The sequence below is a fragment of the Phocoena sinus genome, chromosome 11 (assembly GCF_008692025.1).
Source record: "Phocoena sinus isolate mPhoSin1 chromosome 11, mPhoSin1.pri, whole genome shotgun sequence".
NCBI classification, from domain to species: Eukaryota; Metazoa; Chordata; class Mammalia; order Artiodactyla; family Phocoenidae; genus Phocoena; species Phocoena sinus.
Window position 1 is genome coordinate 99,047,107 of NC_045773.1, and position 21,880 is coordinate 99,068,986.

General features: G+C 55.6%; 1 protein-coding gene across 12 annotated transcripts in view; it reads right to left on the reverse strand.

Moving 5' to 3' along the window:
• Nucleotides 1-1,436: 1,436 nt before the first annotated feature.
• Nucleotides 1,437-21,880, reverse strand: part of RREB1 (ras responsive element binding protein 1) — a 180,986-nt gene continuing 160,542 nt past the window's right edge. For 8 of the 12 annotated variants that reach the window (XM_032647970.1, XM_032647967.1, XM_032647972.1 and 5 more), the window contains 4 exons: nt 18,810-21,702; nt 12,174-12,338; nt 6,095-6,910; nt 1,437-4,820 (listed from right to left, as the gene is read on the reverse strand). In XM_032647970.1, the coding sequence (XP_032503861.1) occupies nt 4,309-4,820; nt 6,095-6,910; nt 12,174-12,338; nt 18,810-21,702 (4,386 nt within the window). In that variant the 3' untranslated portion in view covers nt 1,437-4,308. The remainder of the gene's footprint in view (nt 4,821-6,094; nt 6,911-12,173; nt 12,339-18,809; nt 21,703-21,880) is intronic. The other 4 variants (XM_032647976.1, XM_032647975.1, XM_032647978.1 and 1 more) reach the window with 2 other exon arrangements.

Below are 21,880 nucleotides of genomic sequence, written 5' to 3' on the forward strand. Positions count from 1 at the left end.
GCTAAGGCTCCTTATGTAACTCGCCATCAGAGCCAAAATATAAACTCTGCCAGAAACGCCCACTCTGCATGTGCCCACGGCCTCCCTCTTCCAGGACAGCTGCCCGGGCGAGCGGATGCCAGCCAGCCTGAGAGTCCTCCCCGTCTGCCCGGGGTCAGCAGCATGGGAGACTCAGCCTGGGGCGGGGGTGGGTGCCTGGGGGTGAGGTGGCCTGGGAGGAAGGGCCCGCAGCTCATTCCCCAGGGGAAGGGGGCCCCGGTTGGTTGGCTCACAGCTCCAAGCACGGGAGGTGACAGGGCAGATGAACTTCATCTCCTCTTCCTAAGTAACAGGCTTATTACTCTTTTGATAAATTCCATCTTTCACCTCCTCTATCCTTCTTCCAGCATCACCCAGACCCCCAGGGGTTGTACCCAACACACACAGACATTGGTGGGCAGAGGGGCATTTCCCTGGGGTCTGCACCCTGCGTCTTTGGCATCCTATTCCACAGGGGCTGCCCCTTTGCCCTTCACACTGACCACGCGCAGTCCCAGTTCCCTGCCAGGAATGACCCCACCCACGGGGAAGGGGAGGGGCTCTTAAGTGTGGCTCCTCGGTGGCTAGTGGCAACCCCACGCCCACGAGGGCTTGTCTCCTGTGAGCTGCTTGTTTATGTTACAACCATTCCTGAGTTATTTGGTTGTTTTATTAACACCGGTCAGGACCCCTCACTGGACCTCACCAAAGCCAGTCTGTCTCCTGGGGCTGCTGTGTGTATGGGGGGCCCGGAGGCCTTAAGGGCCAGAGCAATCAACTCTTGTCCTGCTGGCGCTCAGAACTGTAACAGGGTCAACATGCTGGAAGCATTTTCTGCAATCAGCTCCCCTGAACCCAGGTTCCTCCAGGGCTGCTTTGAGATCCACTGCCAGCTTAGAGGATTCGGGACTTTGCCCTTTTGCTGCTTTACGATGGCAGATCCCCCAAACATGGGTTCTGACCTGCTCTGTCCCCCAGCCCTGGGGTCACCATCCTTTCCAGGCCACTCCCCTGTCCAGACTAACTCAGGACTCCTCTGAGTTACAGCAGTTCTCCACCCGGGGACAACTCAATCCCGTGTAACCAGGTTGGAGGAGGAGGAAAGACAAAGTGGATCCCGGGAGCGGCTGGCCAGAAACACAGCCCCTGGCGTCAGTGGTCGTGAGCAAGGACCGAGCTGCTGCTGCCGCGGCCCCGGAAGAGACCACCCTGGGGGAGCCAAGATGAGGGCATGAGGCAGCTTTTGGAGATGCCACCTGGGCGAAGGCTCTCATGGGTGCCACGGGTGCCAAGCTGGCGGCGAGCAGGCCTGAGGTTTCCCCCGATGGCCACGGACACCAATGACCCGTCCCCAGCAGGCTGCGGCCTGGGGGTGGGACAAGCTGACAGGATCACAGCAAATCAGAGGACGGGCCATGTGACCGGCAACCTGCCGTTTTTAAAATATAACGTTTATTGCTTAGATGGTTTGATACAGAACAGCTTTTCTTCTCACTTTGAATTTGGAAGTACTGTAGAACTGAATACAAAGAGGAGCGAAAAGTACCAAAACCAAACTTGTGATTCTGTTCACACGGCATAAACCAGTTCTGTACACAACATGTAGCAGCAGTTTTTAAGTTCCCTTTAGAAAAATATGAATTCTACACATTTATTACTGTTTCCTGTTTAATGCATGGGCTGAAATCATTACGATCAACTTCCTTCTGGAGGAAAGAGAGGAACAGAGGGTGGAAAGAACGGCGAAACTTCCTGAAACCGGCATCCGACTGTCACATAGCTTCCCCAGGGCTGGTGGAAAAAACAGCCCTTTGGGTTATTTGTTTTGTTTTCACAGCCGGGAGTTTCATGTAGTGATTGAATCTCAGCATCGTGTCCATAAATCAAAGAGAAAAACAAAAGAGAGAAACTTGCACCTCAAAAAACTTTTCAGAAGATCCATATATATATATTTTTTTGTAAAAGCCCTGAGAGAAGGAGAAAGAGAATCAAACAAATGTATAGAAACAAATTAGCTGGACATGCAAACTAAGCTATGATTCACCCAGAGTTTAAACAAATCACAAATTTCACAGTTTAATATTGGGGGAGGGGACAGAACATCAAACAAATGATACATCTCTCAGCCTCACTAGTAAAATGTGGCAAGACCTTATCGACTACGAGGGTGCAGACAAGGCTAAATAAAGCTTTCAGTCGATGGCGACCGCTGCGAGCGGTGGCCCCGGCTGGGCTGCGGCCTGGTGCCCGCTCCGTCTCGCCCCAGCGCAGAGTTAAGTCGTGGCCGCTCCCCACAACGTTCCGAATTTTAGTGTGGAGAGCTGCGAAGAAAAACAAAACACAAGCAACCCCAAGTAATAGCAACAACAAAAATAACAACAACAATCGTCATAAGAAATTAAGGGATGAATGAACTGGTTTTAACTAAGCACACCACGCTTGGTAGGAAGTGATGGTGGGGGAATCATTGGTTCTGATTCGTGCTCACGTAGAGTGAAGAAAACCTTTTGAAACTGGTTCACACATCCCTAATACAGTTAAAAGTCATATACACCTCAACCTTTTTCCTTTCACATGCAAAGAGATCACTTTTTCATCATGTCAAGAACACACATAGCTTCCTTTGAAGCCCGGGTGGTTGGCTTTTGGCCACCAGGAGTTGGTGAGGAAGTGGGAGGAAGGGGGTCCTTGTGGTAGACGCAGGTGTAAGGACAGAGGAGCCCTGGGGGCCAGAAAGGGCGGGGGTCCCGGGAGGGGTGGCACGGGAGGCCGGAGGCACTGAGGCTGGGGCGTCCCGGGCGTCTGGCGGGAGGACAGGATGCTCAGCACAGCCCAACTACAGTAGGATCTGTTTCTTTTCACTGCTGGCAGCTACAGTAAGGGGGTCTATTGCCTGCAAACGATGCTCACGCAAGAAAATCCCGCCTCTGTGCACCCAGGGGTTCAGGCGATTCAGAAACTAGACACAACATGTTTATCTTCGAGCACCAACCCCAAATCACAGGAAGGTAAACATACACCTATTTTTCCTCTTCAATCTCGCATGTGCAGTTTTATTACCAGTAGTAGTATTTCGTCGCTCCGCGAAGGACAGGAGCACGGGCAGGTGAGGCCTGGGCTGGGCTTGGCAGGAAGACCGTGAGGGACAGGTCCTGCTGCCTGGCTTTCCCGGAAGCCCAGGCACGCACCTCGCCTCCTCTCCCCTCCCCGGCTGCCCCTTGGCCCCGCGGGCGGGAGGACCACACGGCCCCTGCTGGGTTCTGCAGTCACGGAAGAAAGGCTTGTCTAAGTACAGTAGAAGAGCCACCGCCCGGAGAGCCAAGGACAGCTGCGGGCAGACGCTCACGCGGGGACCTGGGGGCAGCCCAGGTCTCCCAGGACAAATATTGCCCATTTGTTTCTGCTGACTGCAGAGACCAGCAAACTGATGAACTACAAATAATAATAATAATAATAATAATATTATTAATACATATACCGAAAAGGGGGGGGGGGAAATCAGATACATGACACCTATGCATGTTTTCCATCAGTTCAGTTGCCAGGGGGACTCTTCTCTGTCTTGAAACTTGAACAGTAATGGCATATCTAACGCTGAGAGAGTGGAAACATGTACGAGGTCGAAGCTAGAATCTTTCCTGGTTTTGGCTTGAACCAAACTGGAAACCTTCATCAACCACATCCTGCAAATATATCGAGGACCAAATTACAGCTCCACTATGTAGCAAACAGTAAAAAAAAAAAAAAAAAAAAAAAGTCTAGTTGAGAAATGAGCATCTTATCCACATTTCCTCTGGGAATTTACATGAAATTCACATCACTTTCTTCCAGTTATTGGCCATGGGTATCCAAGGGCATGTTTTTTTTTTTTTTTTTCCCTTCTGTTTCCAGCTCACGGAACAAATGTTACTATCACAGAATTGCAAAAACAAGTTAACACACACCAAAACAGAAGGTAAAGTTAATGCTTAAATGAAAAGGTCCTCTCCAAATAATTCATTAAAATATTTGTTTTGTTTTTTAAGAAGTCATTTCGGGAAAACACAACACCCAAGACGACACCAAAGGGCTGGTAAGTAGTTAAGGCACTCGAGTCGCACGTGCTGCATCTCCGCGTGGGTCTGTAAGGCTATGGCACTGAGCGAGGCGCCTGCCTCTCTCCCTATCCCCCCTCCCCCTCCCTCCCCCACCCCGAGAGCTGAAGGGCACTGAGGAAACCTCGGGAAATATAGACTCAGGACATTTTGCTCTGCTGGCTTTCGTCTGTGTGCTGGGGGGCAGGCTGGGCTGTCATTCCAGGCCCAGGAGCGAGGCGCTGTCGGCAGCGGCCAGGAGGGGGTGGGCGGGCCTCCTGCCAGGCAGCTCCAGCAGGTCCTGCACGAGGGCCGCCGGGCTCTCCTGCTCAGGGTCACCCGGGGACGCCTGCTCCTTGGGGCTGCCCGCGGCAGCGGCCCTGGGAGCACTCCTGCTGGCCTCAGCCTGGCCGGCACCCGCCGTCCGGCCCGTCGCCCTCTCCTCCCTGCGGCCGGCGTCCTTGGGGGCCAGGCTCTCCTTCCGGCTGCGGGTGACGGCCACGTGGTTGCTGGCGAGCAGGGCCGAGTCGGCCTCACTCTCTGACACGGGGTTGGTGCCGCTGTGGGTGGATTCGCTCTCGCTGTCCTCCTCGCCTCGTTCCTCCTTGTCGCTGTCCTTTCCGTGCTGCTTGGGGTGCCGGGCTTTCTGGTGGACCCGCTGGTGGCGAACCAGGCTGTGCTTCAAGGTGAAGGTTCGCTCGCAGGTCTGGCATTTGTACGGCCTCTCTCCTGGGGGATGGAGAGAGATTCACGGCTGTCAGCAAGGCCTCCGGCACCCACCTCCCTGCTCCTTAGGATCGCAAGCGAAGGCCCTAGGGGGACGGCGGCTGGGCCGGGCCGGGCCTCCCTCCCGCTCACAGGAAACCTTATCTGTCTGAACTGGCAAAATGGGGAGGGAGGAGAGTGGAGGCCCACACAGCCCTGTCTCCTCGTCCTTCAGCCCAGGGTTTGCACACCTGATCCAGGAACCAGAGTCCCAGAAGCGGAACCTCAGGGACAATAAGACCGGCCTGAAAGAACCCAGCAGTGGCGTCCTTCCCAGGGTCGGGTACCATCGCCAGGGACCCTGTAGGGTGGCACCTCCCAAGCCGAAGCTGCAGATATGCTGTGTTCTGACTCAGAGCAGCTGGGGCTTCCCCTCTCGCCTGCAAACACGGAGCTGAGAGCAGCTGAGAGCACCACCTGCCAGTACCCCGAGAATCTCTCTCTGCTGGGAGCCAAGCTCCGGTGCCCTCAAGTCCCAGCACAGGGCCGTGGGTGTGTGTGTGGGGCACGTGTGCACCTTGGCCGCTGGGAGGAGAGGGAAGCTGAAACCAAGACACAGAGGAGCTTTTCTGTTTGGTGGGGGAAGAATCGCTTGTATCTTCTGGCTTCATGAGGACATCCAGGGGGCCTTTCTACCAAAAGGACAGCCGCTGCTTTGGAGTTTGCAGCCTCAAGCCCAGAGGCGGTGGATTCCAGGAGGAGCAAGGACATGCCCAGGCAGCAGCCAGATGACCGCTGCACTCAGCCCCATCAGCCCCGCTGCTGCAGAGCCAAGAACAGACAAGGTTCCCGCTGCACAGCTGACCTAACACCTGTTGGCTGACGACGAATCCCGGGTGCCTCCCCACACAGGCCTCGGGCCGTGAGCCCCACGGAGCCCCACCGCACCGCCTGCTCTGCCGGCCACACCCACATTCTTCTAGATGCTTCTACCAGGCAGGGCAGCCATCATCCCCATTCTAGAGACAGGACTACAGAGGCTCAGAAGACTAAGAGGCCGGTCAAAACGTGCTGGCAGACACCACTCCGCCGTCCGTTGCACCTGTGCCCTCCTAGTGCTAAGAGTGGGACACGCCCTCAGAATTCCTAGCCCACCCGGGCTCTCTCCCTGCTCGGCAAGAAAGCCCTGCTGCCCACGGCGGCTGGAGGACGGGATCCTGGCTGGCTCGCCGGCCCCCCCCCCGCCCCCACCCCGCAACCTCTGCCAGCAGCCCTCCCTCGGCCCCCGCCCCCCTCACCTGTGTGTGACCTCATGTGCCGGGTCAGGTCCTGCAGGGACCAGAACCTCTTGCTGCACACACTGCACACCTTCTTCCTCTTGTCCGCCTTGCTGGCCACACTCCTGGGGGAGTCTGTCTTTGGCTTCTTGTCGTCCTCACTCTTCTCCGAGGGCTTCTTCTCGGCCAGGCCCTCCCCATCCCCATCCGAGGGGCCCTCGGCCTCCTCGCTCTGCTTCTCTGCAGGGGCTTCAGTCACGGCCTCCGCCTGGGCGGGGGGCTCAGCGGCCGGGGGCTCGGCGGGCCTCTGTGGCAGCTCGAGGGCAGTGGGCGGTGGCGCTTCAGGCTCCTGGGGGGCTGCGCTCCTGTCCCCGGGCTCCTCGCGGCCGTGGGCCTTGCGGTGGCGGTTGAGGGTCCCGAGGAACTTGAAGCTCTTGCCGCAGACGTGGCAGGCATGGCGGGCGTGCCTGTGGTCCTGCGCAGCCGGGTCCCCGCCGCCGCCCGCGCCGGCCTCACCCTCGGCCAGCTTGAAGCCCATCAGCTTGCTGGCGAGGTTGAGGTCTAGGCTCTTGTTGCTGATCGTGTCCTCTGCGGGGCTGTCTGCGTCCTCATCCCATTCCCCCTCCGCGCGCTCCTCCTCGGGCTCCGCGTACTCCTCGGTGCCCCTCTCCTCCCCAGCCAAGGGCGTGGCTGCCGCTGGCTCCGCCTCCTCCGCCGCCGACTCGTCCAGGACCGGGCTGGGCTCGGCTGCTCCTTCTGGTGTCGGCAGCTCCCTCTCCCGGGAGGTGAGGTCCAGCACTTCGCCGCCCGCAGATGCCTCAGCGTCCGACTGGCTGTCTGCAGAGCAAGCACGGGGCAGGCTGAGACCCGGGCCACCAGACACGCCCCTTCCGAGGGCTCGCTTGTTACCCACCCCCTGGGGGGCTGTCTCCCAACCCCCGCCAGGACTTCTCTCACACAAATTCCCCTCACCCCTTATGTCCCTCAGGGGCTAAGAAAAATCTGGGGTTAATTTTTAAAAGGCAGAAGGAGCAGCCGCACACGGGTGCACACAGGCTGGGGTCACAGGGTAGCTGCGCCTGCAGCTCCCGGTCTCCCTTCCCCGCCGCCCCCATGCCGAGCCAGCCCCCTCCACGGGCACACACAGGGATGCTCGGGGCCCCCAGGGGCAGCCAGACAGAGCGACGGCGAGAGAGGACAGCTGGCACATTCCAGAGACTCGCAGCACAAGGGAGGTTGAGGAAGCTGAGCCGTAGAAGTTATTTTCCAGTGCAAAGAGGTTGTGTACACATGCAGCCTACACAGGCCCGCCCCCCAAACACGGTATCTGGGAGCACCTCACAGGAAGTGGCCCAAAGCGAGTATTCTGTGTATGTGGTACACATGCTCCCGCCTGACGGCGGGTTTCCAGTAGAGGTCCCAGGCAACAGGAGACGCATGCACACCTGTATGCACACCTGCAGGCCGCCCTGGCAGCTGTCAGGACCCCATGTAGGGAGCGGAAACATTTCCTGTCTCTCAAGTGGTTCCTACCTGTCCAGTCTCCACAGCAAAACCAGATGTGGACAGGCCACCCGTTTCTATCAGCCTTCTTAAGGGCTGGCCTGGTGGTTAACAGTATCGACACCAAAGAGATGACGGTATTTATCAAAAGCACCATCTCCTCTCTATTCTGGTTGGACAAAGTCTTAGCCAATATTTTATTATGTGCTCTGATAGTGAATCTAAAGCTTGCTGAGCCCGACTATTAACTACAGATGCAACGACCAATGGACTACTGTGGCATCAGGCTGATAAAATTCGTTATTTCATGGCACATATGTGACATGTACCTCCCTCATCATACCAGGTCTCCGATCACAAGTTCACACATCTAACCTGAAGTCTCACCTGATGAGAGCAGACCACCACCACACCGACCCAGGCCCGTGGCTCTGAGTCACAGGCTCCACGACTCGCCACCAACGCAGCCCTGGGCTGGGGGCGAAGGAGCTGCACCAACCCTGGTCATACTGCCTGGGGCTCTCGGCTCACCTACAGCAGTCTATGCGGCTCTCCCACTTTACTTCTCTTCACTGGTTTTATTCTGACTACTTTTTGGCAACCATTGTTTGAGTATCTTAAAAGGTTTCAGAAGGAAACAAGTAATTGTGGGGTGAATATAAAATTTCTGAAAGAAATTTTGACAATTTAAATGATTTCTGACAATTATCCAAAAGATGAAAGAAGATGACCCCTGAGACATGCACACCAACATCGAGGCCATATTCCAGGGGAAAAACCAGCTGCTCATTTTCTTGAATCACGCAAATGGAGAGCACCTATTAAATGGCTTTTGGTATAAACTCCACAATAAAAAAAAATACAGAATGCTTGGTTTCCTACTTGTTGGTTCCGTGGGTAGTTACATTAAAGACAAAAAAAAAAAAAGACAAAACAAAAACAAAAAAACGGCGAGGGGAGGGTTGATCTCTGGTTACTCCTTATTTGTCCCAGTATACTCTAGGCTGTTTCACTTAATTATTAATTTTTTTCCACCAAAGAGCATGGATTATTTAAAATTTCAACTGTAGTAGGATATATTTAAGATGATAAAACTTTTGGGGGAAAATTCACAGTGAATTCTGAAATCAAACCCAAGTAAAAATACTACGATAATACACTAAGATCAGATCGTTCTGACTCCTGGGCCCTCCCTAAGTGTGGATAAAGGAGAGCTCACCCTAAAGGCAATGGGAGGCCAACTCCTTCCTCCGAGGAGCGGAGAGGGCTTGTTGCGTTCTACCCAACGTCCACTAGGGGGCGTGTTTTAGCAGGGCAGCCGGTGCCCTTCAAGTTCCCAGCAGCACCAAGGGCTCTTCTCAGCAATTCTTGGGAACACGCACTTAGCCCCCCTCTGTCTCGTGAACACCCGCCTTACAGCGCCAGGTCCTATCTTGACCTTGTCCTCCGCAGCAGCTCACCCTTCCGAGTGCAGGTGGCGGAGCTGATGACTTTTGTAAGCAATGGGGCTTTAAAAATGTGTTGATTTGGGGACTTCACTGGAGGTCCAGTGGTTAGGACTCTGCGCTTCCACTGCAGGGGGCCTGGGTTCGATCCCTGGTCGGGGAACTAAGATCCCGCAAGCTGTGAGGTGCAGCCAAAAAAAGAAAAGAAAAGAAAAAGGGGAGGGGAGAGCGGGGGAAGAAAACTGTGTTGATTTTCTGTCTCTGTCAGCCAGTCCCTCATTCGTGATGCTAATCTAAGAAAACTGCTAGAGGAAGCAGATAGAATCTGAAGGCACTAGTAGATAAGAAGCCCAAAGCTCCTCCGATGCGATGCGCAGTGAACAATTAACTATCTACTGCTTCCTAGAAATTTCGCGTCACCCAACTGAGGTGACAATGTACTGACCTCAACGCCTACCTGCCTGGGCAGGGGCACAGCCTCCACTTTATCTAGACCAGCACTCCCCGTGGTGCAGTCCATGCCCGTACGTGGCCTTCTGGGCCAGCAAGGGCGCCACCACTGAGGGACAGTCTTCAAGTGTCCACGCTGGGGAATTAATTCCCTGGCGGTCCAGTGGTTGGGACTCGGCGCTTTGACTGCTGTGGGCCCGGGTTCAATCCCTGGTTGGGGAAGTAAGATCCCAAAAGCCGTGCGGCGAGGCCAAAAAAAAAAAGTCCACGTTTACACTGATTTGAAAAGTCACATGCAGGTGCCCACAAATAGGAAGGCTCCTACAGACATCTGAGGAAGAACCAGGAGCATGCCCTGAGGGCAAAGTGGGCCGGGGTACCTCTGCCCACAAGAAAGTGAATCAAAGTTTCAGCCTAGCTTTGAACTATCAATATGTCCCTTTCAGCTAAAACTGCCCCCATCGGAGCATCTTCAGCATGCCTTTGGGGGAAAATCTAGGGCGCATTTTTGTGAGACCTTATGTGATCGAAAAAGTCAGACCTACGTTGCAAAACATGTCCTGGGATTTTAAGAAAATGCAACCTAGGCACATAAACCTAGAAATCCCTCAAGAACTGCCTTGGTCATTTCCTGCCTTTGTGTTTTTACGGTCTTTCTCCAAAGCCTCACTTTTAACTTCATGGGAGGGAGCCGGAAAGGAAACCTTCACTCCCTCCATCACGCTCACCTGGTTCAAAAAACTTCCCCTTGAAATCACTGAAATCCACCTCCCTGACCCTCCTTCTCCCCATCTTACCTCTCAGCCCTCTTTCTCACCACGGATTGTGACCACAATTAAACCAAACCTATATTTTTCTCTTTGCTGGTTTCACGTTACAACTCTCACTTAACTTTCTTTTTCCAGAGGCTTTGTCCCTTAAAGGAAACCTACACAACCTCCCGGCAGGGTCAGGGCAAGGAGGGCACTGATGGGACTTGGAAAAACAAAACTCATAACTGCAATTTAAAAGATAAATTCACCCACCATGAAGATGTGGGCTGCACCGAAGCTAAGATATAAGTTCCGATTGGCTTTGCGCCTGCAGGAGCCCTGGTTTTGGTGTTCCTTGATCATACATATCAAGATGCTGAACCCAAAGTATGTTACACTTTAAGACTTGTCTGCCAGCGTGGGAAACCAAGGGCTCCCCGCGGCCACCTCAACTATCAGCTGCTTTCCCTCCTTTGGGACCGTGATGGGCTGTGAGAAAATGGGCTGGGTAGAACGTGACGTGGCAGCTGACACTCAAACACTGAGAGGGGTCATCCCAGTGAAGGTGTGCTCTGCCAGCCTTGCTGCCCGTTTCCTGGGGTTGAACAGCAGATCACCCAGCAACCTCGGGCTCGAGGGCACCCAAGTCACGGCAAGATTCCGTGGGGCCTGTACGTTTCTCTACTCAAAGATCCTGGCGAGTCACGTGGACCTGGACGCTGGAGGGGGCGTGGCAAACTGGCCTACACTTCTATACCCTGAGAGGGTCTGGGTACACCACAACCGAGGGCCTGGCCTTTCAAGGGCTTGTTTCACCGGGCTCTGTGGGAGGTGTGGGGAAAGAGCAGAGGGCTCTGCACCAGCCCCTCTTCCTGGAGAGGCTGCCCGCTCACTGCACCCCTCTCCCCCGTAAGTGGGACAAGGACAAGGGGGCCGGGGCCGGGGTTGAAGCCCGACCCTCCAGTCCACACTCACTCACAGACAACACAGCCCCCAACCCACCCAAGTCCGAGGCGGAGAAGCCCGGACACAGTCACAACTCTAGAAAAGCACATCTGGGGGGAATCTCCTCGGATTCAGAAAAGGGGGAAATGTCAAGCTTTCCAGATTTGCCAGACTGAACCCACACCTGCAATAGTTATTCAGCACTGGCCAACCAGCCCTGTGTCTGAGTAACCCGCAGCAGCCCATTTTGTTTTATTTGTTTTGGGGGGTGAGGGACACAAAACCCCAGCAGCTGGAGATAATGGAGTATACTGAAGAGAGGACACGAGTAAATACAGAAGCTGTAAGGAAAGAAAAGGTGGCAGGAGATGCACGGGGCAGCTGTTAATTGCTCTATAGGGGCCGGAGGAAGGAAGCACATATCAGCACATGAGAAGAATACCCGGATTCGGGTCAAGCAGAGATGTGATTAAAGAAAGGACATGCAGAGTGCTGTTTCAAACAAGACAAAGTTTTTTTTTTTTTAACTGGGAAAAGAGTTATTTAAAAGAAAAACACCCCACCCAGCCCGGCCCCTCCCTGCTGAGGGTGGAGCGTCACTAGTTCCTGCAACACCCTGGCAGCCAGTGGGCCCATCCCTGGCTCTGCAGGATGCGGCAGACGCTGGGGTTTGAGAAAACAACACCCGAGTAGTTTCACATCCCTTTCAGACGTGTTCCTATGCAGAGCTGGACTGTGCACCCTCCTGCACAGCCCAGCTCCACAGGGCAAAGGGCAGGAACAGGCGTCTGGGGTGGGAGGGGTGGGGAACAGATCTTCTCTAGCAGCTCAGAGAAGCAGCCTGGGGGCGCTACCGTGGCCCCCATACCCGTCCTGCTGCTGGGATGCCGGCAGGAGGCCTCAGGGTCCTGCAGAGAAGGGGAGGCCGCCAGCTGCAGCGCAGAGGCCGGGGCGCGGCTAACGGGCTCCTGCGGCGCCCTCCTCTCCATCACTTGGAGGCACTACCTGTGCTATCATGGGCTCCAACATCACTCTGTTTTGACTGGGGGATAAGCCCGTTTCTTCTCAGGGAACAGGCGGTAACTCCGTGTTTGCGCAACTGGTGGCGTTCACAGTTAGATTTGGTGGAAAAGAAGGCACCGCATTTTTGACAAGGGAAGGGTTTCTGACCTGAAGCGGGAAAAAAAATACATGTTTATCTGGCTTTCTACTGTAACGAAAAGAGAAAAATCGCTTTCCATTCATTCTCCTGGGATCATTGGCATTTGTCCACCCCCCCACCGAACCCCTTTCTTTTAAGAAAATAAACAAAATACATTAAAAAAAAAAAACAAAACAAAACACTGAGAACAGCAGCAACTCAAATGATCACCTTCCCTTATCCTGAGTGGGATGAAAGATTTGTCTTCAAAATACTAGAAGTTAGCAATGAAACCAAGATACATATCTGAAGCAAAACAGCATTACAATTACAAATCTTACATAATAACTACAACAACAAAGGTGAGTGAAGGGATCTGAGCACAGCAGAACACCTATGTCCACCACAGAGAGAAGACGCCTGTGATAGTCTCCAGCCTGGCAAGTACCACGTACGTGGGGAATCGAATGGGATGAAGGGCAATGCCCGGGGCCTCCTGGAGGAATCCTGAACCCTCTGGATGTGTCTGGGGTCCGGCCCTCCCACCTGGACTGCAAGTGTTGAGTTCTGACTTCCCGGGATGCCTCCTGTCTGACCTCTGCCCAAGGTCACCGTGGTCCTGGCTGGCAAGACAGGGGAGGTCGGCCTGGTGCACGAGGGTTCTCTGTCCCCCTTGCTCTAAGCTCTTGCTGGTGGTGCATCAGTGACCAAGGTCCCGAGTCTGATCAGAGCTGCGTGCTCCACTCAGCAGCCCGCGTGTGAAGCTGAGTCACTGAGCGGCCCCTAACCCCACCAGCCCCACAAGTAGGCCAGCTGCCTGTCCCTCCCCGGCCATTATCTGCTTCGACCGGCCTACTCTCCCCCTCTTCCATTTCGATTCCTTTTGCAGGCTCCTCAGCACCTGGTCCCGTGTCTGCATGGACGGACGAGTGGGCGAAGCCAGGGCAGACCGCAAGGACAAAGAGAAGGAAAGAGGAGGGACCAGGGAAGGGAGTGGGCGGGCACCAGGACAGAGGAGGTGTGGTTGTCAGCTACTGCATCACTGGATTCTTCTGTTTTCCCCCCAAGTGCCACATTCTAAGGTTCCGGTTTCTGATTTTACAGGGAAAAGGTTTCGTGCACCGACAAACAGGACTCATAGAGCTGCAGCCAGCACGGCTGTCTCATAACCCCAGGGCTGCCACGATCACACACGCATCAAGACATGTCAGGCAAGTCAATCAGCGCGGTTCCCTGGAAACACTAAGAGGGGACGGGGCTGGGCTTCAGCCTTCCATTCAGGTTTAGATGTGCATTAACGGCCCCCAGAACCAGCGCAGGCGCACCAGTCCAGGCACCCAGGGAATGAACAGCGTGGGCCTGGAGCCCCGAGTTCTCAGGACAGGAAGGACTGGCACTGCCAGCCGCACAACTCTGGGGGCCATTCGCACGGAGCACACTGCGTGTGACCCCGAATCCCCACACTCCAAGTATGAGCATCAAGCAGTAACCAAAGAAAGGGGACGTCCACCTCCACCTGAGCCATGGTTCCAAATCACTGGCAGGGTTTTTACAAACACAGATGCCTAGCACCATCAAACACCACGGAATCAGAAGCCTGGGAAGGTGGAATCAGACACTCAGAAACCGGACCCGTGCACCTCTAAGGAGCTCCACTTGGGCCCGAGAGGATGAAATGGAGAACCCGACTGCTCCACAAAGCTTGTAGGTGTTTTGCGCTAAATTTCTAAAAATGCTCACATTCAAAAAAAAAAAAAAAATCACGCTTTTTGCGTGAAGACTAGTTGTAAAGTATTTTAATGCTTTTTTTGTGCACCCTTCTCGCTTTTCACTAACAGCTGAACATAATGTTTAATAATTATTCAGGCTGTGTTAAGTAAGAAGAAAATACTTTTCCTTTAACATTTTATTGTCAAAAGGCAACATCACAGCTTCCCTGAGTCAGGCCAGTTTGGAAAACAAGAGAACCAGGCTCCAGAAGAAAACAAGTCAGAAGCTGTGACTATGAACTGTGATCTGGCTCTTGATTTCAAATGAAGCAGTTAGTTTCTTGCTTCTTCCTCTTACATGACTTGCTCTAATTTTCACACTGGTAGATGCGTCACTTGTACAGCTGGTGTGAATAGCCAGGCTGATGTCTCGTGATGATGAGGAGTCACGTTAAGGTTAAATGTAGAAAACGATTCAATGCCCTCAAAGTACTGTATCCAGTTAGGAAGATTCCCGAAGTGACAACTAACAGCAGTCTTTAAAAGTTCCCATTTCACTGCATAAGTCGCACATTTTACATAGCAGTGTGCTCTCCAGACTGCATGGACAGAGGAAAACAAGAGCGCTTTGACTATTTTATGATCATACAGGTTTCAGAAAAACCTTGCTGACTCGTAATCTACGTGGAAAGTATCCAATGATTTTATTCATTTGGTAGCAGCCACAGAAGACTGTTCCAGCAGCGGTGTTTCTAAACGCACCTGTGAGCACAAGGAGCCACCTCTGCACCCAAAGGCCCATGACGTCCTTCCACCCCACCCCGCGATGTCAGCCAGTAGTTTTCACTCTCACAAAACAGTCAAGAAACGAAGAAAGAAATTCTTCAGGAGACGACACCATCTGGCAGGCACTGGGCAGGAAGGAATAAAGGACGAAAAACCAGAGCAAGTCCAATGGCCCGGCCTCACACCCTCAGGCGCCTCTCCATACCACCCCCCCCCCCCGCCCGCCCCCACCCGGGGCACAGGCCTCTCTCTGTCTGTCTGTCTTTCTTTCAGGATGTGGCAGATGCAGGGCCAGCCACGTGAACGGTTTCAGAGCTGCCCCTTAAGAAAGTTGGAAGCAGCCAAACACGGCTGGTGTCAGTGCTTCCACACTGAGGTGTGTACATCTCACTGGTCTCAGCTCCGCCGCTGGTTGCCTGTGAACAGCGGGTGGGAGAGGTGGGTGGGGAGGGCCCCAGGCTGGCAGAAAAGGGCAGCGAAGCCCTCAACCATGAGAGAGTGAGCAAGGCAGGGGGCCAGGGATGTCAGAGCGGGAGGGCACCTCAGCACCACAGGTGCCGACCCCTCCGTTCCACGCGGAAGAAGGTGAGGAAGGGGCTGAAATGGACCGTTTCCTGGCACTCTCTCCTCTACTTGTGGCCTCAAAACACACGGGACGCTCACGAGGGGGAAAGGCAGGAAGAGTGAGCCGTCTTCTCCTGAAGAGGCAGCACTGTTCAGGCTGAGGAGGGAAAGAGCCAGGACGGTCCTCCTCAACAGGGTGCCATGGGCCAGCGGAGGAGGGGAAGGAGGAAACTCAGCTGTGTGTGGCGATCACGCCAGGATCTCACGAAGTGCGCCAGCAGACGCCAGCTTCCTCCTGAGACACGATTCCTAGAACCTGAGCCACGCAGAGAAAGGGCTGAAACCATGTGCCCCTTGCCTGAGCAACAGTGAACCCCCGGCTGGACACTTAGCACCTGGGCTACTTAATGCTGCCCATTTAGGGGGCGAGGTGCACCGGAAACATGTCTGTGAGACCACGTAAAGATGCTAGAATTCTTTGCATTCGCTAAGAGGTTGGGAAAAGGCCGACTCTCAAGATGCACAGTTTGCTTCAATCCAGTTTAAAACTGGACACCACCCAAAAGCTTCTGGCTGGAATGCAGCTAGAGCTTAACACTACCACCCCGGCCCCCCAAGCCTCTTCCCTGTGTAACGAGGTTTTACAGGGTCATTTCAGAGTCCATGTTTAGTTTCTGTAACATGTGAGCCTCAGTCTAATTTCAGCATTACGGAGGGAGCACCTCACAGGAAGCCACGAGCCGGGCACTTGGAGATCCCACAGCAGAACCGTCTACCGGGAAAACCTCAGCGTGCAGGAAGGGTGGGCAGGTCACATGATTTCTCAGGCTCCGTCCAGCTCCAGCACTGTACCAGACATAGCCGAGGGCTGTATAAAATTACTAAATGGAGCTAATGCTGAGATTGTTGCTGGAAGCTGAGACTGTGAAAGAGCAAAGGAAGTTAACTGAGCCCCATGGGCGCCAGCGTTCGTCCAGGTCTAAGCGTGTGGTTAGCACCATCCCACGGTCACAAAGTCTCTGGTCAACAGCTCGTGGTCCACAGCCGTGTTCCACCTTGTCTCAAACCACTTCCCAATCTTCTGCGTTCGCACGTGTCAGGATACAGGGGGGCAGAAGAGGCACGCCCCCTGCATCCTCAGATGGAACCTGACCCTGGCTCCCACCCCCCAGCACTACTGCGCGTCCCCCAAATGCCTGCAGGCAAATCACTCAAGCCTCCCTAAACTTCAATTGCGTCACGGCAAGATGGGGACGACATGGCCCTCGTGGCCCGGTCACCAATACTAGCTCTGGAACGGTTCCCTACCCGCCCGAATGCGCCCCTCAAGAAAAAAAGCCCGTGACCCCACGGCAAGAACACACGACGTGAGGGATGGGGTGGAAGCAGACACGGCCGTCAGGGGACAGTGACTGTGGGGGGAGAAGCGGCAGAACATGTTCACACCTACACCTGCCCCCGCCCTCCCCTCGCCCCCGTCTCAGACTAACTCCCATCTCCTCTGCTCCGTTCCGACGCCACCAAATGTTAAACCAACGAGGTCGCTTCGGCGTTCAAAAGGAGCTTCTATCGGGCACCTGCAAAGACACGGCGCGGCCCTTGAGCGCAAGTACGGGCTGCTCAGTCCTCTCAGGGAGGCCGCTGGCGTGCAGGGAAGAGGACAGTGGCACCCACCCAGCACAGGGCTCCCGGCTGGAGCAGAAGTGGGGAGGCGGTGCTGGCAGGGGGGCGCTCCTCATCACGCCCAGACGGCCTGCTTGCTCAAAAGCGGCAACGGGAATACTCACTTCTCCAGAGACTCTGCAGGAGACAGACAGCTGCCACCCAAAAAGGGCGGCAAGAGAGACTGCTGTGCAGGGCACCTTCTAAGAAGCATCTTCTTTCTGAACTACTTTCTTCCTTAGAACTGTTCCCTTACTTTGTCAGGCTTAAATGATTTCAAACGGAGAGAAAATGACAGCCTGAAAACGCAGCACAGACTCTACAAATCTAGGAATTCTGGTTCCTGTTATTTGAGTCCTCCATGGACAGACACTCCTAACTGATGCCTGGGTTTGAGGCCCCACCACGCCGGAAAGAGACGCCGTGCCCACGTGGCAGCCAGCCTCAGACAGATCCTGCAGTGCACCCTCCCCTGCCCTGCCCTGCCCGTCTCCTCTGCACTCTCATTGCCCAGGACAGCTCTGCCATCCCCTCCCGATATCCCAACTTGTTAGGAGAAAGAGCCTTCCACGGAGGATCCACCCTGTGTGAAGCCTTTCTACCTGGATACAGAGCGTGGCTCCCACCCAGCCCCTGCCATCTTCCCCTCTCCACACCGTCATGAGCCTCTGCACTACCTGGGGTTGCCAGATTTAGCGACTCAAAATACAGGACGCCCAGCTAAAATCTGAGTATCAGATACACAACAAGTAATTTTTTAGTATATCCCAAATAGTGCACGGAAGATATTTATACTAAAAATTATTTGTTGCTTATTTGAAATTCAAAATTTAACTGGCATCCTGTATTTTATCGGGCAATCCTGTACCATACAATTCTTTATTCTGTTTTAGGTCCTATCAATTAATATTTGGGTGGTGATCTCCAAAAGGCTAAGGATCTCACCCAATCTGTCCTTAGTTCAAAGATGTAAATTTTGAATACTCAGCTTGAATATTCAGTAACTCATAATTAAGATGACCTTAAGATGACCCTAAGTTGTAGGGTCATCTGACTACTAACTCCCTGGTATAAAATTATTTAAAGTGTATTTCTTATCTCAAATTTCTCTTTAAAAATCAACGCACGACAACATTTGAAAAATACTTTTGGGATATCTTTTTGGCAACTTAAGTCTGCTACTTAGAATAATATTTATATTTGCGTGTTTCTCTCTGCAACAGCCAACAACTTCAGTATAGATAAAAAATTTTTTAAATTCTAAAGCTACTCTGTCACTGACACTCACGATGAACAGGGGAAGAGGTAATCGCCTTAGTGAACTGAAAGGTAGCTGCAAAATTTGCAATATTTCCCTTTATGGATACACAGCAGTCAAAAAGAACTTCACAGAAGGTCTGCCATTTTAACAGCTGCCTCGAATGCAAATTCTTCCGCCAAAGTCCCTGTTCCCCTAGCTGCCTCCTGTGCATAACCAAGCAGCTAATGCCTCGACCACGTGAGGGATGCGATGGCCCAAGACCATCTCACCTAAAAACACCCTGCCTGACCCTTCCCTTCACCAGCAGCCCTCGGAGGCCCAGCCAACGGAAACAGGCCATTCTGGTTACACGAGCGCGCAGGGAAAAACTCTCGGCCCCATCAGGCAAGCCCCTGCTTCTGAGACTGAGGAAGAAGAGAAGCTAGGAATGGGGAGGCGGGAAGAGGGCCCCTCCTTCGACCCCACCGTCGCCGCCCCTCAGCCCAGTGGCTGGGCCACAGCCCGCCCGGCCCTCTTACCAGTGTGCGTGAGCATATGCCTCTGCAGGGAGCTGGCCCAGGGGAAGACCCGGGGGCAGTGGGGGCAGCTGATCCTCTGCAGGCAGCTGGCATAGGAGCTGCGCTTCACCCTCAGCAGCCTGTCCTCCGGGGGGCTGCCCTGCTCGTCGTCGCTGGGCCCGCTGTGGTCTGCGGCCGCCTCGTCCTGAGCGTCGTCCTCTGCGGTCTGCAGGAACGGACTGAACTTGTTGGTGTCCGTCGTAGCCAGCATCTTCTCGATGCTGGCGAACTCCCCGCTGGAGTCCAGGTCCACCCCGCCGCTGGTGCGCAGCCGGCCCCTCGTCCCCTTTTTCCGGCCCCTCTTCTTTGACAAGCCAGCTGGTCCCTGCTCAGTGGGCGAGGCTGCCTCTGGGCTGGTGGCAGCAGCCGGGGAGTCACTGGATCCTTTCCTGCTGGCGACATCGGTGGTGGCTTTGGAGACGGCGCCCCCTACAACATCTGCAGCTGCAGCGTTACTGCCAGCGCTCGCGGGCCCCGGGTCAGCCACCTTGGTTTTCAGCAAGGTGGGGGCCGAGGACACGGATGAGATGATCTGGGCAATGGAGGCCAGCGGGGGCAGCTCCTCTGTCACGGGGGGCTTTGGCAAAAGCAGGGGGGGCTTGGGGCGCAGCGGCCGCAGCAAGGCTGGGCTGCTTATGAGGGTGGAGTTGCCCAAGAGCGGGGAGCTGTTGACCAGGGCTGAGGAGTAGATGGGCACAGCGAGTTGAACGGAGCCCTGCAGGGGCGGAGCCGGGGCTTCCGGAGTGCTGGCGGCAGAGGCCGCCGCTACAGGGGCCACGGGCTTTTCCAGGACCCCGCTGGGGCCCAAGGTCGCCGGCAGGGTGGGGCAGGCTGGTGGACAGGGAGAGGCCTGCTCATTGCTCGCGGGCTCCTGCTCAGGTTTCTTGGCTTCCCCGGGAGCGGCCGCGTCCTCGTCTCCTCTCCTGAAGTTCTTGGGGATGGACAGATCGATGGGCTCCATGGAGCAGTCGTATGGGGCCGAGGCGGAAGGGCTCAGGAAGGAGGCCGAGTTCTCCTGCTTCACTTGGACCAGGGCCAGGCCCTTCTGGGAGAAGTCCAAGGGCTCGTTGAAGTCCCCTGCGAAGTTGCTGGCAGGCTCCACTTTGACTGCGATGTGCGGGGGCAGCGGCTGGGCGGGGGCCCCGTGACGAAAGCCGTTCTGGGGCTCCAGGAAGGCGGCCAGGGGCTTGCGCTCACCCAGGGCGGCGCCGCCCTCCTCCACCCTGCCCGGGGCCTCGGTGGGCGCGTCGGCGGGGCCCAGGCCGTCGGCCGCCAGGACGTAGCTCTCGATGTCACGCTCGGGCACGTGCAGGTGCTGTTTGAGGACGTGGTGGATGCAGTTGCGCTTGGCCGAGAAGGCGGCGCTGCACTCCTTGCACTCGAAGGGCTTGCGGGCCTTGGGGCAGCCGCCCAGGCCGCGGCCGCAGTGCGCGCGCATGTGGATGCGGAGGGCGCGGTAGTGCTTGAGGTCCTCGCCGCACAGCCGGCACACCGTGTCTGGGGAGCAGAAGGCGTCCACCATCTCAGCCGCGCTGCTGGTCACGTACTCAATGTTCTTCTCGATGTCCTTGCGTGTGGCCTTGAGGTGCTTCTTGCGTAGGTGCCGCTCGCAGTTGGCCTTGACCGTGAAGGGGTAATGGCAGATCTTGCAGATGTAGGGCCGCTCGCCGCTGTGTGTGCGCAGGTGGCGGATGAGCGCGGCCTTGTCGGCGGCGATGTAGTCGCAGATGTTGCACTGATAGGGCGAGATGCCCAGGTGGGAGCGCACGTGCGCGCGCAGCACCCCCGAGAAGGCGAACACCTGGTTGCAGAAGCGGCAGGGGTAGAGCACCTTGCGCATGGCCGGCGTCTTCTTGCCGCTGGGGGCCGTCATGATGGCCTTGAGGTCCCCCTCCGTGATCTCCTGCTTAATCTTGGCCTCCATGCTCAGGGGTAGGAGGGCCTCGATGATGCTGTCCTGCTCCAGCTGCGTCTTCATCTCGGCCTGGCCCGGCAGCTCGAGGCGCGGCTGCTGCAGGAAGAGCTGTGCGGCTGTGTTTGGCTGCGCCCCCGACTGGGACTGCAGCAGGTGGGCGTCGGAGGCCGCCTCCACGGAGCCCCTGAGGAGCTTCAGCGGCGGCGGGGGCAGGCTGGGGCTGATGCAGCCCGGGGAGGCCTGCTGCGCGTTGACGAGGGGTGGAGGTGTGGAGGTGGCCACCACCGTCCGCGGTGTGACCAGGGGCTTTGGCTTCAAAGGGGGCATGTGTTTGAAAATGGCCTGTAGAGGGGCAGCGGGGGCCTTGGACAGAGGTGGAAGACTGATCTGAGGTGGGGCCGAGGCTGCCATCTTCAGGATCTGCTGGATGTCTGCCAGCTCGATGGCTGACTCCCCAGAGATGGGCTTGACCACAATACTGCTGTCAGGCTGGATGATGAAGCCCTTCTGGAAGGGCTGCAGGGACAGATGCTTCATGCTCTCCTTGGTGGCCGGGAGGACGGTAAGAGACCCGCCCAGGGAAGCAGCTTCGAAAGGAGACAGACTCAGCAAGCTGGTGCAGCCAGGGTCCTGAGGTAGCTGACACTTGAGTGCCTGGAGCTGTATCGCTTGGTTGTCATCCGGCAGCGCCTCCTCGGCCAGTGCAGGCCTGGCGTCTTCGATATGCTGCAGGCCCAGCATGGCCAGGAAGACCTTCTGGTCGGGGGCGTCGCCAGGCAGGGCCCTGGACTGCAGCTGCTCCCGTCCCTGGTCGGCAGTTACATGGGTCTGCTTGTGCAGGGTGAGCGAGGAGAGCATGGGGAAGGCCTTGTCACACGTGTCGCAGACGAAGCGGTGCTGCTCACTGATGCACCTGCGCAGGTTCGTTTCACACCAGGCCTGCACGGAAGCCGGGCGGGCGAAAGCAGGGGAACAGAAAGGAGCATTTAGAAATGATCGCCAAACTGCACAGCTGCCCCGGCATCCGGCCCTTCTCCACGGCACGTAGGGTGCCCACCTTCCCCTGCTCCCTAACTCCCGGACCGAGTAAGAAAACCAACTAAGCATCTTACGAATC